Below are 18,119 nucleotides of genomic sequence, written 5' to 3' on the forward strand. Positions count from 1 at the left end.
CACATGAGAGCAGGAGGATACGGTCACAGCTGAGAGATCTTCCTGACACCACGACATCATCAACTAGAGATCTTCAGGATCCTTTCTTCAATGAACTCTACTGTGTTTTCTGTTCGCTTTGAAAGCAGCTTAATCCTGAAACATACAACCTGGTTGTTTCATGAAATGCAGCTGATGTACGCTTGTTAGAGAAGCTAAGCTTGATGTTAGCCTGTTGGAGAAGCTATCACTGATGTCAGCCAAGCTAACCTTGGTTGTGGGCTATTGAAGACGCTTAGCTTGATGTTAGCCTGCTGGAGAAGCTAAGCTTGATTTGTAGCCTGTTGGAGAAGCTAATGTTGATGTTAGCCTATTGGAGCATCTCACATTGATTTTTAGCCTGTTGGAGAAGCTAATGTTGATGTTAGCCTATCGGAGCATCTCACATTGATTTTAGCCTGTTGGAGAAGCTAACCTTGGTAAAGGTGCAGGTACTTCATTTATATAGATGATTACATTTGAGAAAAAAGAGAAAACAGTTTTCGAAGTTGATTTTTTCTTTTTTATTCCAAACATTAAATACATTGGACTCATATTTACACATCAAACATTCACCCCCCTTTTAAAAAAAAGATAAATAGGAACATTCACACTCTGGCTGGTTTGAATTCAACCAAACATTCACATGAAGACATTTTGAAAACTTTAAAATACATCATCATTTCTCGGTGTAAACATAAAATGTTCTCTGGAGGTTCGTGTCACTGCGGGAGAACCAGAGAGTCGAGGGGCAGACGGTCAGTGAAGCCCCCAGAGAAGAGAGGCGCACACTGGGCCTGAAGCTGCTGCAGCTGCTGGGCCTCCTGGAGCTCCGGCTGAAGACAGGACGCCGTCTGCAGGTCGACGTAGAGCGGGGGAGAGCCGGCGTAAGGGTCGACGAGGGGGGAGAAGTGGGTAGGAGTTGACTGGGAGGAGGGGAATGGAGCAGGAGGAGGTGTGATGGAGTGATGGAGGGGAGGTGAGGAGCTGCAGGTGTCCCACTGAGGAACAACAGCGCCGGGGGAGTAAGAGGAGACGTATCCCTGAGGAAGAGGAGGAAGAGGAGGAGGGGAGGCGTGGTCCGGTACCTGCATGTACAGCGAGGAGGAGCTGGCGTGAGGAGGAGGAGGAGGAGGAAGGGGGAAGAAGGAGTCCTGGGGTTGACACATGAAGTTGCTGAAGCTAGTGTCTGAGAGGGCAGGGAACTCAGTGCTGCTGTTACTAGCACCGCTGCAGTGCATGCTGGGAACTTTAGGGCTTGGCTCTGATGAGGAGGAGTCAGAGGAAGAGGAGGGGGAGGATGGTTTCTTGTCAGCGGTCACGTCATCAGCCTTCCTCTTCCTCTTGCGGCGAAAGTTTCCGTTGTCGAACATCTTCTCGCAGTTTGGTTCGATAGTCCAGTAGTTTCCTTTACCTGCAGAGAGGAGGAGGAGGAGGAGGAAGATGAAGGTTATTAAAGAAACAAAGCAGCAACTACTTTTCTTCTCTTTTCACCAGAACATGAAAGAAAACTTTTACTTCTTCAGAAAACATATAAAACAGCCAATCAGAGCCCACTTCCTGTTAATAATGAGTCAACACGACAAACTCAGGTGTGGCTCGTCTCACCTGGGTCGTTCTCGTCACGAGGAACCTTCCTGAAGCAGTCGTTGAGCGACAGGTTGTGTCGGATGGAGTTCTGCCAGCCGGCCTTGTTGGAGCTGTAGAAGGGGAAGTTGTTGGTGACGTACTGGTAGATCTGGCTGAGCGTCAGCCGCTGCTCCGGTGCCGTTTGTATCGCCATGGCGATGAGGGCGGAGTAGGAGTAGGGCGGGCGGACCAGGCGCAGCATCTCATCTGGGTTGGACATGGAGAACCAGGGGTTGTTGTAGAGATGAGGGAAGAAGCCACCGAACACCGGAGGGAGTCCTGTCGGGCCTCCTGTCGGGAGGGGCCCAGAGACCGGGCCCGGGTCTCGGTTGCAGAGGTAGGGGTCGCTGTGGTTGGTTGGTGGGAGCCACTGTGACGCCGACAGGCTGTGCTCGGGAGGAGCCGGAGGGCTGTACAGGCTGAAGTCGGTCGAATGGATGCCCAGAGACGGGAGCTCCTGCTGGGACAGACCCTGCTCCAGGACGAAGGAAGCCATGCTGGTTTTCTGTTCCCTCCTGTGGTTCTGCCTTCACTGTCCTGTCTCGTCTTCACGCCGATGTCCTTCTTCTGCTCACTTCCAACAAGCGTGTGTGTGTTTGTATAAATAAGTGTGTGTGTGTGTTTCTAGAGGCTTCACGCAGCTCCTGCACCTGTCGTGCTCTGTTCACCTGCTGCTCACCTGAGAAACTTATAGTCTGATGCTCCACCCATGGACAAGCTGATTGGCTACTGTGGGCTGTCTCACACACACATTCGCATGCATGTGTATGCATGGTGTGTGTGTGTGTGTGTATGTGTGTGTGTGTGTGTGTGTGTGGGTTGATTTGAATAAGACTAGGCTGAATTCTTCCCCTCAAGCAGATTAGAGCCTGAGGATTTAATGCTGAGGTATGTCTCCACACACACACACACACACACACACAGCTTGATAAATGAGTGATTGAGAGCCTTTTCAACGTTTCAGACGTAACTGCGACTCGTCTGTTGAAAATGTAAAACAAACCGTCTAAACGCCCGGTCGCGTTCATCAAACACACATTATAAAACATTGATCTTTATTTATTTTGCAGACGACTTATAAATAACATCATGAAGATCGATCAAAAAGACAATTCAGAGCCAGCCTGAGGATCATCATGATGTCATCACTCCCTGAGTCACATGACGTCAAAAACATCAAGCTTGTCCAACGTAGATGAAAAAATCAGAGAGAAAAAGACGGCCTTTTATGATTCAGAACTTGCCTTAGAAACTTCACGTTTTTTTAAGTTTTCTTGAGTATCAAAGCAATCCAGTGACAGATGTCTGAACGACCACGAGTACACTGCAAACAGGAGCTGCTCAGAGCTAATTCGGCATACTTTTAATGAAGACTCAAAAAGCAAATATGTGTTTAAATATTTCAGATTTATTTCAGTTAAAGCACCAAACGTAGCAGCTTGTAGATGCTGAAGATGAAAGTTTGTCCTGCACTCATTAAACACTTGTTAGAACAAAGTTTGATTTTACAGTCTGTCATCAACAAGAGTTCGAGGGTTATTTTAAATTGTCTTCTCTTTCCATCAGGACTTGACAGAAAACAGTTCGGGAGCTTTAAATGTCCAAAACCAGCTTCAGTTTCATGCCATACCAAACTCCATTTAAAAAAACACGGTTTTAAAACATTATTATAACTGGTGTGTTATTCTTCTCCTCACAAAGTCCTGAGCTCCTTTTTAATGAACATCACAATCCAGCTATAACCTCCAGAAACAGCCAGAAGGGACTGATTTTTATCTTTTCTCTTACAGAAACACAATAAACTCGACCAAATTTTGGAAAGCACACAAAGTTTTACTGTAGGAGAGTCACTGTGAAAGGTTTAATAAACTTAAAAATTATATTAAACCAGTGATTCTCCTCTCTGATCTCAGATCGGCCGCTGATTTGAGGTGCCGACTCAGAAGGTGTTGAACAGATTCCCTCAGAGCAGAAAGTGAAACTTAATCTGTCTTAGAGACTCTGCAGACAACAAACAGACCAACAGACCATCAGCTGCTGTTTGAGGTGTCGCCCAAAACTATTGTCCTTCAAACAAACACACACACACAGTCAGCACGTCTACCTCACTCACATTAACACCTCAATTCTCATCAAACAGTGATGTCAGATGTTAATGCTTTGGTTTAAAGCTGCATGTTGATAGAAGAAGTGATTTAAAGGACGTCTTTGTTCTGAGAGAGTCTGAATTATCTTCTATAAACATGCAGCTTTAAAAAGTGACCATGCAGTAATGGTTCAGTTGTTCTGAGCTGTTGTAAACATGTTACGTTTGTCCCGAGGGTTGAATTAAAACAACAAGTAAAAGTAAATTATACATATATTTACATGTACTTTAGACTAATGGTTGATTAATTATCAGATCCGATATTCAGTTTCTTTCTGATTATCAGTATCAGTGTTGGTTTGTTTTTACTTTTTGGGGTTTTTTTTTTAATCTGAAAGCAGATAAAATAAATTAATTTGAAAAAATGTGAAAGTAACGAGTAACTAAAGTTATCAAATAAATGTAGTGGAGGTAAAAGTACAATATTTGATATTTGAAATGTGGTGAAGTGAAAGTATAAAGCAGCAACAAATGTAAATACTACTTAGTTACCTTCATGTCCATGAACAGTTTTATGATGGTAACATTTATATTAAAATGTGACTCATTTTCAACCTTTTTTGATGTAATTTTCTTTTCTTTTTCTTTTAATTTAGTGTTTGTTTTAATTTGATATCAATAATTATTTCAATCATTTTCTAAATGTTATAATTGACTTCTTTTGCCTCAAGATGACCAGAGACCGCTTTGAAAAAGCTGACGAGGATCCGAATAAAGAGTAAAAGGTCAGAAAAGGTCAACTTTAAGATCTGAGGGTTCGTCTTGGGGAGCAGTTTTACGTCCCGACATTCAGTTGACGACTGTTGTCATTTTACAAATTTAGCACAAAGTATATGAAGAGTTAATAAAATATTTTTTGTTATAAATCAAATTAAATCAACTCAGATAATGTGAAGATGTGTTGCTTCTCCTTCGGCTCCTGGTCAAAAATAATCTGCAGATTACCATCAGTTGGAGTCTTGTGTGGTGCTGTTGTCATATTTAAGAGTATAACTAACATCTGACTGCAGCCTGGAGCCTCAATGAGACGAACACACTTTAACCAAAGTCTCACCTTTAATCTGAAACTCTCAGAGGTTCAACATCAGCACGTCTGACTGAAGCAGACAGATTTCTTATCAGCTCACTTTCTGCCAACGACGACAGACTCAACCTCAGGTAATTCACACCTGTGTGTGTGTGTCTGTGTGTGTGTGTGTGTGTGATGACAGTTGGCGATGGCAGCGGTAATCTTCGCCCTGCGGTGCCTTCGTAGACAATGCAGACAAAACAACACACACGGTCTGAAATATAACTGACAGATGACTGGGATTATGGGGGAAGGTGCTGCTGTACTTACACTGTAACAGCACCTTCAACTGTCACACAGAGTCTTCTTGGTTCAGAAGGATTGAAGGCTTTAATTTCCACATCAACAACCTCTAAATCAGTGTCTCTCAGGTTTTTCTACATTGTGTACCACCTCAGAGAGGACGTTAAGGTACAGTAGCGTAGGCCGACTCCAGTCAAGTGGGCCTGTTAGCTGCCGGGAGGCTACGAGACCACCGGAGTTCAGCTTGACAGCAGGATAAACACAGCGTGGAGGTGATTTATACCGGCTCTGACCAGGACAGGACAGGTGAGACAGCAGCAGCAGGTGAAAACTGTGATGGAGCGGGAATATTTCCACATTGTACTCGGGGGCTAGCTGGTTAGCATGCTAACGTCAGTAGATAACGCTGAACGTGGTCATATCTTACAAATTGCTCCTTTAATTGGGACTGCGATTAAAAAGAAATAATAGATATGTATGAGTGCAGATATCCCCCGAAAGTTAAACATCTGACAGAAGTTCTGTTTGAGAAAAACACGACACTGCTGACGCTCTGATGATGTTTTAATGAGGAGACAACATTTACAGTTAATCAACATTTACAGTTGATTAAAAATGTCCAGACTGAATATAGAGAAGCAAAGTATGAACACTGGAGGCTGGTGATACAATCATGAAACCTGGCTTTATGCAGCTCAGCTCAACACAGGACGAGGAGACTTTAACTAAAACATTTATTCATCCAATATCGTGTACTGGAAGTAGCGTCATACAGAAATCAAGATTAAAACCTTCTCCACTCAGTTTAAGTGGTTCATTAACTTGAGTTTATTAACTTAAACAGAGCAGAGCCGACACAAACCTGGAAGCTGTCGTCTGTGAACACAAACTAAAGTAAGCAAATGAAGCAACATGTGCAAAAAGGCCAGAAAATAAACTCCGGGTTTCAATAAAATGTTTACAACCGTTCGATTCTGCCTGTTGGGTTTAGTTTGACTCAACCGGTCTGATTCGGTTTATCCGGTCAGGACCAGCTGTGTCCCGTCATGTAGTATCCAGCCGGGTCAGAGAGTAGACACTGGTTCTGCTGAGCCGAGCCGCGGTTTTTGGCGTCGATGAGGAGGAGAGGAGACTGGGAGTAATGGCAGATGATGCCCATGACTGATGGGAAAGTCTGCGCACGCACACACACACACACACACACACACACACACACACACACACACACAAACACACACACACACATTTATAGCTGTTTACCTCTGAAGGTCGTTAAAGTGCAAATTTCCCCAATTCCCAAAAAATCTAACGTTAGCATCTCCTAGCATCCCGGACCGGCTTCCACACAGTCGATGTGTTAGTTGTTAGCGAACGGTATGCTACAGTGACTTGTTGCATTTAAAGGAACAATATGTAAGAATGTTGGGTTAAATTACCAACTGAGTGAAAAGAAATAACAGTTCTGATGTTATGACGTCTCTGTTTTGTCCTTCAGAGATATCAACAGAAGTTAGCAAAGCTCCCTCGTTAGCGGTGTAAACACCAACACTGTGCTCTGAGCTCACAGTCCTGACTGCTAGCTGCACTGCTAGCTGAGCTAAATGGCTAATGGAAGCTACAGTCAGCAGCAGTTAGCAGTTACTCGGAAAGGGATGTAGCATTTTACTTCTTCTCTGCTCAGTAGTGTCATATTTACCTCCTGGACTTTGAGTCCGGTTCCCAGCAGGAAGTGCTGGTGCTGCTGTTTGATCTGGATGTTGTAGACTTTGTCCTGGTAGAAGACCATCAGGGTGAACGGCTGATTGGCCTGCTGACGGGTGCTGTCCCTCACCAGGTACGCCCCGTCCTCAACACGGAAACAGAGACAGACGTGAGAGACGTCACAGAAACACGATAATAAAGATGATTATGTTAATTTAAGGATGTGAGTAATTTCTAAACCTGCGTATGTTAAAATGACAAACATCATGCATGAAAAGTCATAAAAATGTTCTGAACGTTTATTTTTGCTGCTTTGTTTTGTTACCTTGTTGACTCGTTTCAGACATCCTTCAGCCTGCCCTCTGGTCACCTTACCCACATACCAGGTAGGGTCCATCTCCTGCACACACACACACACACACACACACAGTATAACACTTGTAACTGACTGATCAGCTCAACAGCGAACGGAAAGACAACAGCCCCACCTGCTGTTCAGACTGAACTATTACTACTACAACTATTACTACTAATGATAATATTAATAATAATAATAATAATAATAATAATAATATGTACGTAGCTGTGCGTGTGTGTGTGTGTGTGTGTTGTTACCTGTGTGCGTGACGTTGTAGATGGAGGAGGACGAAACGACTGTCTGTCTGGTCCTGCAACACACACACACACTGTCAGTACAGGTTTTATTAACAGAGCTGCTGGACGAAGCAGCTCTGTGGATCAGCGCCCTCTAGTGTTCTAACTGAACCACCACAGTCCCGACACACTCGGGTCATCTAACATCAAAACAACAACAACATAACAACATCCTGGACACAAACCTTGGTTGTAGGTTGAGATGCACACACCTGTAAAGGTTGGGATTAATATCAACTGTCCCTTTAATGTTTGTGTTGTCGTCTTCTTACCTGACTGTAGTCTGTGAGGCAGAGATCCTGCAGAGGGAACGTTTGGAGGCAGACTGCTCGGAAACAAACAAACAAACAAAGATTATTCATTTAAATGCAGTTAATATTTGATTTAATCTACCTCGAGGAGGTTCTGAACAGTCGTGGTGCTGAACAAGGTTTTCAACACGTCAGTTCTGACAGAATGATATTATGTTTTTCACACCTGTCTCCGGGTCTTGAGGGAAGTCCAGGGCGGGGCGGCAGGCTTTTATTCTGAAGGGGGAAGGTGTTGTGTTTCGGAGCTGGAGGAGGGAAGAAGGTTTAAAGATTCACGTTGACAACAAAATGTTGTGAGGGCAGATAAAGTGAGATTAAATAAAAGGGAATCCTCACCTTCATCAGGTGATTGCTGATAAAAACAGAAAAGAAGAAACCGGGTCAGAGTTTATTCACATTTATTCAACATTTTAACAAAATTCTGTCCGAGCAGCGTCTTACCTCTCTCCTCACATCAAACCTGTAAAACCAAACCACACATACAAACTGGATTATAATCAAATAACTTGAATAAACTGATGAATATGAATTCAAACATTGTGGCGATGACACATTTAGCGACCTGGGAGGATTTCTGGCTGCTGAGTTGCTCCTGTTGATGGAGGGCGGAGGAAGAACCGGAGGTTTGGACCAGGTCGAAGGATCAGGGACGTCCGGCTGAGGCCTGAACGAACAAACAAAAACAAATTAAAAGTCCACCTTAAAATAAATAACACTTCAGCTCTAACTTGATTCTGATGTGAGTGTTTTGCGTACTCACCTCCACGGCTGTGTGCTCGGCTGTAAGAGACACACAAGTTCAAATTTATAACAATAAAGATGTTAAAAGAACGAAAAACACAAGTCAGAATGAAGTTTTTGGTGTCTGTGGTGGTACGACAGTGGAGTTCCTCAGGGTTAAAGTCTCGGTCCCTTTATGTTTTTAATTTTCTTTTGCTAAAGTTTATTTAAAAGTAAAAAACCCCTCACCCCTGTTGTGTTGCGATGAGGTCCTGTGAAGAAGAGAAAACTCGATGTTATAATGTTAAAACATCAGTTTTCAGATTAATAAACTGAATCCATAACATTTAAATGATTAAAAAACAGATCTTCTGTTTGTAATTATGTGTTTTTATGGAAGCAAAAGAAAATATTACACATAAAACAGAAAATGGACTTGATTTCAAAGATAACAAAGATTACAGTAATAAAAAGAAGAAGTTAATGGAATTTGTCCCTGAATGCACCACAATGTAAGTAACAAAAGCTTGTTTTTATGGTTAATCTCTGTAATTTATTGACACTATTAACATGATTTAACAGGATAAAACCAAACGGCCTCTCAGGCTCAGTATTACCTCTGACCGGTGACGGGTTGGATCCTGAATCTCGGCCCGGTTTGCTGGCACGAAAGATCTGCGGCGGCTCGGGAGGAACTGAACACAACAACAAAGACGCAGATGACAAATATTTTGATAAATCAGTCAAATATCTGGAATCTATGAGCTTCATTTCTTACCTACGAAACCTCAAAACTAAAACTTGGTGACACATATTACACATTAAGCTCCACTCCGACTGGATTTCTGCGCGTTACTCACGTTTTCCTCCGGGTCGTCCGCCGCCCGTGTGTGGGGAGTGATCTCTTCTGGAGTCTCCGGGCTACGAGTGGCAGTCAGAGGTTTTAGTTAGCGCAACTAGCGACTCACAGTGTGAACAGCTGATGGTTAAAAAACTCACCATCCTTGCAGACGGTGCAGACAGGGTGGCGACTGGAGGCCGGGGGCAGAGGGCGGGTGGCTGGCGTCTGGATGACACGTGGTTATCCCTGTTATCTACACACACACACACACACAGAGTTGTTGGGGGCTAACTGCAGTGTCATGGAGGTGCCTCGCTCTTTAGCACATTATGAGACTTGAGTTTCTGTGAGGACATTTAGAAAAATCCCCATGACGGGTGGTTACCGTGACAACAGTGGTTATGAATCACTTATTCCTTCATTAACCAGCAAGAGGGCACCGTGCCATCTGTACAGAGCTTTACCAGTTTACTTACAGCAGTAGCAGTTTAGCTAGTGTCAGCTTACCAGTATGCGAACAGCTATCCATGAGCTATCAACTACCCATAAGCTAACTGTCCATAAGTTGACAGCTATCCATGAGTGAACAACTATCTTTAAGCTAACAACTATGCTAGCAACTATCTGTGATTTAACGGCTATGCTGACATCCATCCATGAACTAACAATTAGGCTTGGCAGTAAGCTAACAACTATCCATTAATGAACAACTATCCATAAGCTAACAACTGTCTATAAGCTATCACCTACCAACAAGCTAACAACTACCCAATGGTGTAACATAATCTATAAACTAGCAACTATCCATGAGGTAACAACTATCCATAAGTTAACAAACTATCCATAAACAAACAACGTTGCTAACAGCAATCCATGAGCTACCAGCTATCCATAAACTAACAATGATGCTAACAACTATCCATGAGCTAACAACGATGCTAACAACTATCCATGAGCAAACATCTAACAACTGTCTCCGACCCCCCCTGGTGGTTACCTATATAGTCGCTGTCTCCGATGGGCAGAGTGGGGCACAGGTTGCGCACCATGTCTTCTGGAGGTTCAGAGGGAGGAGGTTCATAATCGTTGGCCCCGTCCGGGTCATCATTTGGGGATTCGTAGTCTCCCCCACTACCCTCCTCATCACCGCTGTATGGACTCTCATAGTCATCATCAAACTCCTCATCATCCTGATGGAGTGAAGGGAAACTGAGAAAACACTTGGCAACAACCTCACAACTACACAGTATCGCCCTTTAAACCACCTCAGTAAACAACTGCAGCCAGAAAACATGAAGTCCCAGAAAAATGTGCCGAGTATCAGTTGTTATCAGTGTTTTTGTGTTCTTTGAATACCATTGAAGGAATAATTATTTAAATTCTTTTAAACTCGAGTTTTTCTGGTTAAAACAGACAGAAAAGAGGAAGAGAAAATTAACAAGATAAAACAGTATACATACAAACTCGTCTTCACCCCAGCCCTGAACATCCGTAGGCGTCTCTGCACAGAATAAATCAGCACGTTAGCAGCTCATATGTGAAAATGCTAATATCTATATATTTTTTACATTTTACACAACCAAGACTTCAAAACTTTTTTTTTTTGATCCTCAGATAAAATAGAAACTGTAGAGTACTGTAAAGTGCATACAGTATACAGAAATGTATAATACATGCAATCTAAATGTGATACTATTACATTTTTTCATCCAAACATTAGAAAAATATTTGTCTGTATTAATACAGAAATATGATTAATTTTTAATGTATTAAATTAATAGAGTTCCTACCTGGTTCGTGATATCTGGGAGTTGTTCTGCAGTGGAAAGGAAAACAAACAGACAGAAAGAAATGTATTATTATTTTCCATCGTGACCTTCACAGCTCATGGGTTTCAAACGGTCGACTCCTCTTTACTTAATGATATCATCAGTAATAGTATATAAAATGATACTATAACAGTGCATTATCTGTGAAGCTTGTTTTAAATCAGTAAAAACACGACTGACTTTTTACCGAACAGGCCTCGTCTTTCCTCCTTCTTGCTGATTTCAGTGCTGATCTTGGAGATCAACCTGAGGAGACGCAGACAGACACATCGAGGTTATTCAAACTTTTATTAATGAGTCATGATGTCATCTGCTAATGCCGTGAACCATTTTGTATCTGTCTGACTCTGTCCTCTACATATCCTCCATCTCGTCTCCTTTTCTTAGTTGTTGGCCACATATTAGCTAGATGGAGAGGCTAATGCAGATGTTAGCCTGGTGGAGAAGCTAGCACAAATGTCAGCCTATTAAGGAAGCCAATGCAAATGTAAGTCTTTTATAGAAGTTAACACATATATTAGCCTGTTAGAGAAGCTAACACTGACGTAAGCCTATTGGTTCACATAGATGTTAGCCTGTATAATCTAATAATAACTTCGATGTTGGCCCATTGGAGAAGCTAATACAGATGTTAGCCTGTCAAAGAAGCTAAGATTAATGTCAGCCTGTAAGAGAAACTAGCACAAATGTTAGCCTATTAAGGAAGCCAATGCAAATGTAGGTCTTTTATAGAAAATTACACAAAGGTAAGCCTGTTAGAGAAGCTAACACAGATGTTAGCCGGTTGGAGAAGCTAACACTGATGTAAGCCTATTGGCTCACACAGATGTTAGCCTGTATTATCTAATATTAACTTAGATATTAGCCCATTGCAGAAGCTAATACATATGTTAGCCTGTCAAAGAAGCTAACATTAAGAGTTAGCCTGTAAGCAAAGCTAACCCAGATGCTAACCTTTATATTCTTCCCTCCACCGACACGATTAATGTCTCTGACTCATCAACACTAAAATTGAACACCTGTCTTTTCTTGTCTATTATAGCAAGCTAGCTAGCCAGTGACAAGCGAAGGGCGACAGCAAGGTGACGATTGAAGAAGTTTAGAGTTGCATGTTTGTTTTGTTAAGTTAAGATGCAACATATGGATCGTCATCAGCTCTTCGTTGGTCTATTAAAGCCTCTAATCAAACAGCAGCCGTCATCGACACTTTCTGTTTGATATGAATCAGCAGTTTGTCGGTACTCACGGGGCGTGAAGTTTGGGGAATTTTTGTAGGTCGTTATCGCTCAGATTCTGCAAAATAAACAGAGAAAATGTCAAACTGTGCATTGAGTTTAGGTGATCACATCTCCTCCTCACCTTTCCTTCCTCCGGCTCCGAATGTCAAACCTGTTGCGATGAACTCACCACAAATCTGGAGCCGCTGATGGAGTTCTTCAAAACGACTTTATCACAGCCGGACAGACTCATCTGCACAGAAACACAGTGTTAGTGAGAGTGGAGGCAGCAGGAGTTGAACCATCAACCTCAGCAGGGTCAATGGCCTTATTTATCTTGTACTGGCAAGAGCCCTCCCTCCCTTAAAGCTAATGTTCTTCTGAGCCTTCATGGCGTTCCAGGTGTCTGCCCAACGTTAGCGCTGATGCTAACCATTCATAGCGCAAACTAGACAGGCCCAGTAAAAATAGCAGCTATGGCCGCTCACGTTTTTGCATCCATAGCACCACAGCAGCAGAGAAACAGACCGACAATGGTAGGTTTTTAAATTTCCGCATGCTATTTCATGATTAAACTCCAATTCCAGTTGCTGTGTTGGTGACTCAGGCAATGAGTTCAAGCCAAACCCCGACCGAGATTTCCTCGTCCATCTGCAGGTCATAATCTACATTTACAATAATCAACATTGCACATTTCAACCAAAGCATTCAGCCTCTTTCGCTCTCTGCGTGGACTGTTTACCTGCACGCAACCAAAGCCCACTCAAACGTGACCGGCCAACACTGTTCTGACCTCAGAAACCAAAACGCTTCCGTTACCAAAATGTTTCATCCCTTTGCTCACAGATTCTGATGCTGCGGATGTACAGACGTCTACATTCAACTTTAACGCTGAAAAAAAACGTAAAAACAAGATGATTCTCAGGCAACTTCTGGAAGATGCTAACAAGCAAGACCCCATAAAAGATCAGCACATGTGCTGTTGTAACGTCGGCTACATTCTCTTTACAGACACTTTTTTTAATATATAGTATGCCGAATTAGCTATTAGCAGTTCCTGTTTGCAGTGAACTCATGGACGTTCAGACAACTATCACTGGATTACTTTGATACTGAAGAAAACTTAAAAACATGAAGATTCTCAGGCAAGTTCTGAATGGTCTTTTTTCTGATGATTTCTAAGTGACTCTAATGTCTCCTCTTTAACTCTTGAGGGCCCCCTGAGGAGGCTTCAGCCTGCTGAACGTCCATGTTGGGTTAAAATATTGTCCTGAAACACAAGTTAACTCGTGTTGAACTTGATGCAAAGACTCCACAAATAACAGCCGTTACACTGAAGTGAACCGACCTCTCCACAAAATGTGTGACGAAGCTTCGACTGTTCTTTAACTGCAGCAAGTTTCAAGTCTCGGTTCAATGACAGAAGGACAAACAAAGACAGGAAGACAGGAAGGACGGAGGACAGAGTATGGATGGAGGTCTCACCCTCTTCAGGTAGTCTGCCAGCTGCTGTGGGCTCCACCCCATCACCTCAGACCTAGACGGCACTCGGTCGGAGCTCATCCTGCGTCCTCCTCACTTCTCTCAAAGACACTTCGTCCGTCCAGCTGACGTCAAACCCCGAAGACTTCTGCTCTAACGAGAGGAGGCCAACATCACCTGGCGACGAGTTCGTCGTCACCGTCTTTTAGATATTTTTAGTCTCCCAGTCTCGTTGTCCGTCCCTGCTGCTCGTCTTCAAGTTGGACGTCCACCGTTCGGTTGTGTGACGGCCCCCCCTGGTCCTCACCACTCCTTCCTGCGAAGACGTAAAAAAAAAAACCCAAAACTTCTCAGAAAGACTTCCAGAGAATTAAAAAAAAAAAAGCCAACTGTCTTCAGAAAGTTTTACTTCCTCAAATCGACCCACCACTTTCTGTCTCTCCCAGCGTCTTTCGAAGCAAAGAAACCAGAGAGAGGACAGCAAAGTGCAGACAGACATGCAGCTAAGGAACCAAAATGGCTTCCTTCTTTCTTTCTCTCTCCCCAACAGTCTATCTTTTAACCTCCCTTCCCTCCATCCTCTCTCTCTCTCTCTCTCTCTCTCAGAGGAAGTGACTGTGCAGAGGGGGGGATGAAGGCAGCATCCTCCTCCTCCCCTCGTCTGACCACAGAGCGGAACAGATGCAGCAGTTGCACCCACTCGCTGCAGCTCGGCGGCTGACGAGAAACTGTTGACAAAAAAAAACGAGAAGAAGAAGAAAACTCTGACTCCAGATCAGTTTTAAGAGTTCAGTCTGGGTTGCTGCGACGTCTCCTCACTGAACTCAGGTCAGTTTAATTCACGTTCGCACGTTTGCGGGTCAAAGTGTAACTTTGATGAAGTTTTGACGGCTGGAATATAACACAGTGTGAGGTGCTGCACTTAAAGGGACATTTCACCCAAAATTATAAACACATATTTTTGTGATATATCAGCTGTACATATATCGGTTTTCTCTCCGATATAAAGGAACCAGATGGCACAAAAACACAACTGAGAAACACAACAGTGATCTCTTTCCAGAAATCCTGACCCGGTTACTGAAGTTGTTACTTTGTTGTGAACAGTTTCATGTCAACACCATGCAGAAGGAAGTTCATCTACTCATGGCCCACTTAACTTGACCTCTTGGTGGTTGTGGTGTTGATTCCTTTTGGAGATTTTTCAATACAGATAAATAAATAATTAAATAATTAAATAAATATGACATGCTGCACTGACCTAAGTCGAGGAACAGTTGCCGGTGTTTTCGATCAACGAACGACCCCGTTGGCGTCAGCCGGCGGACAGCAGCTGGAGCTGGCGAGCTTCTGGAGGGAATAAACAACAGGAGTCGAGGAGAGCACAGAGATTGTTTGTTCCAACTTTTGAGGATTAAAATATTTCTCTTTACTTCTCTGTCCTCTGCTGCAGGAGGCCCCGGAGCTGCTGAAATCCATTGCAAAGCATAGTAACTGCATTAGTTGACTGCTGAACGGAGGAGAAACGTACAATACTTTATGATCGTACAGAGAAGAGATGGAGGGGAAGAACTTTTTGAAGAGGAAGAAGAACGTGGAATAAAAAAAACTTTTATAGGACTGCAATGTGAGATCAGCGGACTGCTTTTCAACTCCCCAGGACCTGTAAACACACTTTAATGGGTCAAATTGGTGGAGCTGCCCTTTAATACATGTGTGTAGGAGATCTCTAACCTTCATATGTTTCTTTACAGTCCAGGTTTTCTGTTTAACCTCCTCGTTGCTGCCACACATCTATTTAAGCTCGTCTTTTTTAAGAGTGTCAGAGGAAAAAACCCTCCACTGCTTCCTCCTCTGGTGTGATGTCACATGACCGGCTGCTTATGAAACTGCACCTGATAACAGCTCCGACATGACGGGAATCAACACAACCATCATAAAACACACGCAGAGCTTCAGGGTTCTGGAGGAGGCAGAACCAGCTCACAGGTGGGTTTAAAGGTCACACCTCATCCTGGTGAATCACTGACTAACAGTCTGATGGGAGAGGTGCACTCTGGGGAAATAACAGATCCAGAAATAAATCACCACTTGCAGAAGTGGCGGCCACAGCTGATGGTGACAGCGCCACAGCAGCATTAATATGCAAATTAAATAAGTCGAGGTTTGCTTCACATTGTGACTAAAATAACCTCGTGTTCACATTCATGTCTTGTTAATCCTGAAACTCCTTAATTAGTTAAAGAGAAGAAGTTATTAAACTTCTATTATGTTTAGAAAGTTATTCAAACAGCCGCGTAAACTAAATCCTGCGTTTATTTCTTATAGAGTCGAAATTCTCAAACATTACAGCTTCTTACAGTCTGCACGACTCAGAGCTGTGAAGCCCCAAACTTCCCATGAGGTGACACGTTTTATCTTGTGCGTGTACGGCCTTAAAATTATACCGCAACATTTTTAGGCTATGTAGTGACAGACAGCCTGGAGAGACCAATGAGAAGCAAAGGACGGTCCACTGTTCAAGCTGCCGTGCAAAAAAAGTGTGCAAACAAAAGATAATGGACATTTTCCAGAAGTGTTCGAGGTGACAAAACCAGGTATTTTAAGCCAAAACATTTTTTTCAAACCCTAACCAAGTATGTTGTGCCTAAATCTAACTAGATCATGAGCCCAGTGTTGTGACAACATGAAATTGAAAAAAAAGACAGTAAGGTTGCAACACACCTGTGGTTTGCAGACACATTGCCCACAATTATTCTGCCAATTGTGTGGATCACAGACACAGTTTCACAACTTGTCAATAATACTTTGTAAGAGTTCACTTTGCTGAATCTCCTCACAGTCAATGAAAGAGACTAAATGTAGTTAATATACTTGCACAGATCTGTCCCCCTGTGACTGATGCAATAATTGACATTGTTAATGCTGATGCATCCATGTTTGAGCAGCATTTTACTGTTGTAGCTGCTCCAGGTGGAGTCAGTTTGAAGTATTAATATTAGTAAATATTAGATCATTTTCAACAGTTGTGAGAAGTTTAGAGGAAACGGTCTCTGTTACATTTCAGACATGTTTAAACAAAAAGCTCTATTATTGATCCCAAATGATTGTAAGAGCTCACACACCTGGTTTAATCTTCACGAGCTGCAACTACAAGTCCATCAATCAACTGAAAGAAAATTAGTTGCCAACTATTTTAATAATGAATTGATCGTTTTGGTTGTTTATAAAGCAAACATGTCATTTTCTGTTTGCAGCTTCTTAAATGTGAGGACTTGCTGCTTTTTCTTTGTCATTTATGACAGTAAATGAAGAGTCTTTGGGTTTTGGACTGTTGGTTGGACAAAAGAAGCGGTCTGAAGACGTCACTGCGCTCTGGGAATGTTTAAAAAAATGGAAATATGCAAGTGAAGTACCTCAGAGTTACTTAAGTGCCACTGTGGTCCTGTGAGCTTTGATATTGACTGTATGAATGAGGAAACGAAACATTATGTCAGACAGAAACTTGTTTGGGCTCTTATAAAGAAAATATGCCAGCAGGCAGGATAATGTTACCATGGTAACTGACATGAAGTTAAAGTCACAACTAACCCTCTCACTCGTCCTCTGGAGCTGTGACACTGTAAATTATTCCTAAACACAGGATGTTGATCTCAATAAATGAGACAAACTGAACAAATGAAACTGATGAGTTTGTTTGTTTTTCTCTCCGTGGACAGAAAATGCTCTGACTACGTTTCAGTGAGAGTACTTCGTGTTCATGCGGTGCATCTGTACGATGTGCCGCAGGCGCCTCAGTCCAGTCGAGTGTTTAGAGGAAAGATTACAAACTTCCTCTTCTTCTTCCTGTTCATCAAACTCAAGTTTCAAGTTGCAGCACCAGCCAACAACAGCACAACTTCTTTCACAACCAGAACAGCTGAAAGAAAAGAAAACCCGTCTGGTTGCATCTCAGTTATATTATACATGCATGCAAACTAGAGCTGAAACAGTCAGTCAACTTAAACACAAATCGATTATTTTGAGTCATTTTCATGCAAAAATGTCAAATATTTGATGCTTACAGCTTCATAAATGTACGGTTGTGCTGCTGTTTTTGGTCTGAAATGACTTTAAACTGAATATTTTGTGGTTTGGACCGACAATACAAGACACTACTTGAGGGAGTACAAGATACCGGGCTCATCAGATCCTTATTTAAACCAAAGTGAGAGCTGTCTCCGTTCCATCCACACGAAGTCAAAGTCCCTTGACACTGA

At 42.7% G+C, this 18,119-nt stretch overlaps 2 protein-coding genes across 3 annotated transcripts; both read right to left on the bottom strand.

Moving 5' to 3' along the window:
- Positions 1–646: 646 nt before the first annotated feature.
- foxi3a (forkhead box I3a) lies at positions 647–2,263 on the bottom strand. Its single transcript, XM_084373222.1, has 2 exons — positions 1,627–2,263; positions 647–1,432 (listed from the first exon to the last, which is right to left on the bottom strand). Exons 1-2 carry the CDS (start codon positions 2,141–2,143, stop codon positions 741–743), a joined length of 1,209 nt encoding a protein of 402 aa, XP_084229348.1. The 5' UTR covers positions 2,144–2,263; the 3' UTR covers positions 647–740.
- A 3,388-nt stretch (positions 2,264–5,651) lies between these two features.
- lcp2a (lymphocyte cytosolic protein 2a) lies at positions 5,652–15,199 on the bottom strand. Of its 2 annotated transcripts, none has more exons than XM_084374186.1 (22): positions 15,122–15,199; positions 13,864–14,176; positions 12,569–12,631; positions 12,408–12,454; positions 11,342–11,407; positions 11,123–11,148; positions 10,793–10,833; positions 10,330–10,522; positions 9,491–9,585; positions 9,352–9,412; positions 9,109–9,186; positions 8,741–8,763; positions 8,532–8,551; positions 8,334–8,435; positions 8,213–8,231; positions 8,108–8,123; positions 7,938–8,016; positions 7,733–7,785; positions 7,422–7,474; positions 7,132–7,206; positions 6,802–6,951; positions 5,652–6,279 (listed from the first exon to the last, which is right to left on the bottom strand). In XM_084374186.1, the coding sequence occupies exons 2-22, from the start codon at positions 13,939–13,941 to the stop codon at positions 6,130–6,132; spliced, it is 1,488 nt and encodes a 495-aa protein (XP_084230312.1). In that variant the 5' UTR covers positions 13,942–14,176; positions 15,122–15,199; the 3' UTR covers positions 5,652–6,129. The 2 variants fall into 2 exon arrangements, with proteins under 2 accessions (XP_084230312.1, XP_084230311.1); XM_084374185.1 differs by lacking the exon at positions 15,122–15,199 and adding an exon at positions 14,288–14,533.
- Between the last annotated feature and the right edge of the window lie 2,920 nt (positions 15,200–18,119).

The sequence above is a fragment of the Pagrus pagrus genome (assembly GCF_965226575.1).
Source record: "Pagrus pagrus genome assembly, chromosome: 14".
Lineage (NCBI taxonomy): Eukaryota > Metazoa > Chordata > Actinopteri > Spariformes > Sparidae > Pagrus > Pagrus pagrus.

Bases quoted from the DNA above. Each gene is read 5' to 3' on its own strand.
- foxi3a (XM_084373222.1), bottom strand. From the start codon at position 2,143: ATGGCTTCCTTCGTCCTGGAGCAGGGTCTGTCCCAGCAGGAGCTCCCG. The intron at 1,433-1,626 runs GTGAGACGAGCC...TCCTCTCTGCAG, and splicing joins TCGTGACGAGAACGACCCAG to GTAAAGGAAACTACTGGACT.
- lcp2a (XM_084374186.1), bottom strand. From the start codon at position 13,941: ATGAGCTCCGACCGAGTGCCGTCTAGGTCTGAGGTGATGGGGTGGAGC. The intron at 12,455-12,568 runs GTGAGTTCATCG...TTTATTTTGCAG, and splicing joins TCAGCGGCTCCAGATTTGTG to AATCTGAGCGATAACGACCT. The intron at 9,413-9,490 runs GTGAGTTTTTTA...TGCCACTCGTAG, and splicing joins CTGCACCGTCTGCAAGGATG to CCCGGAGACTCCAGAAGAGA.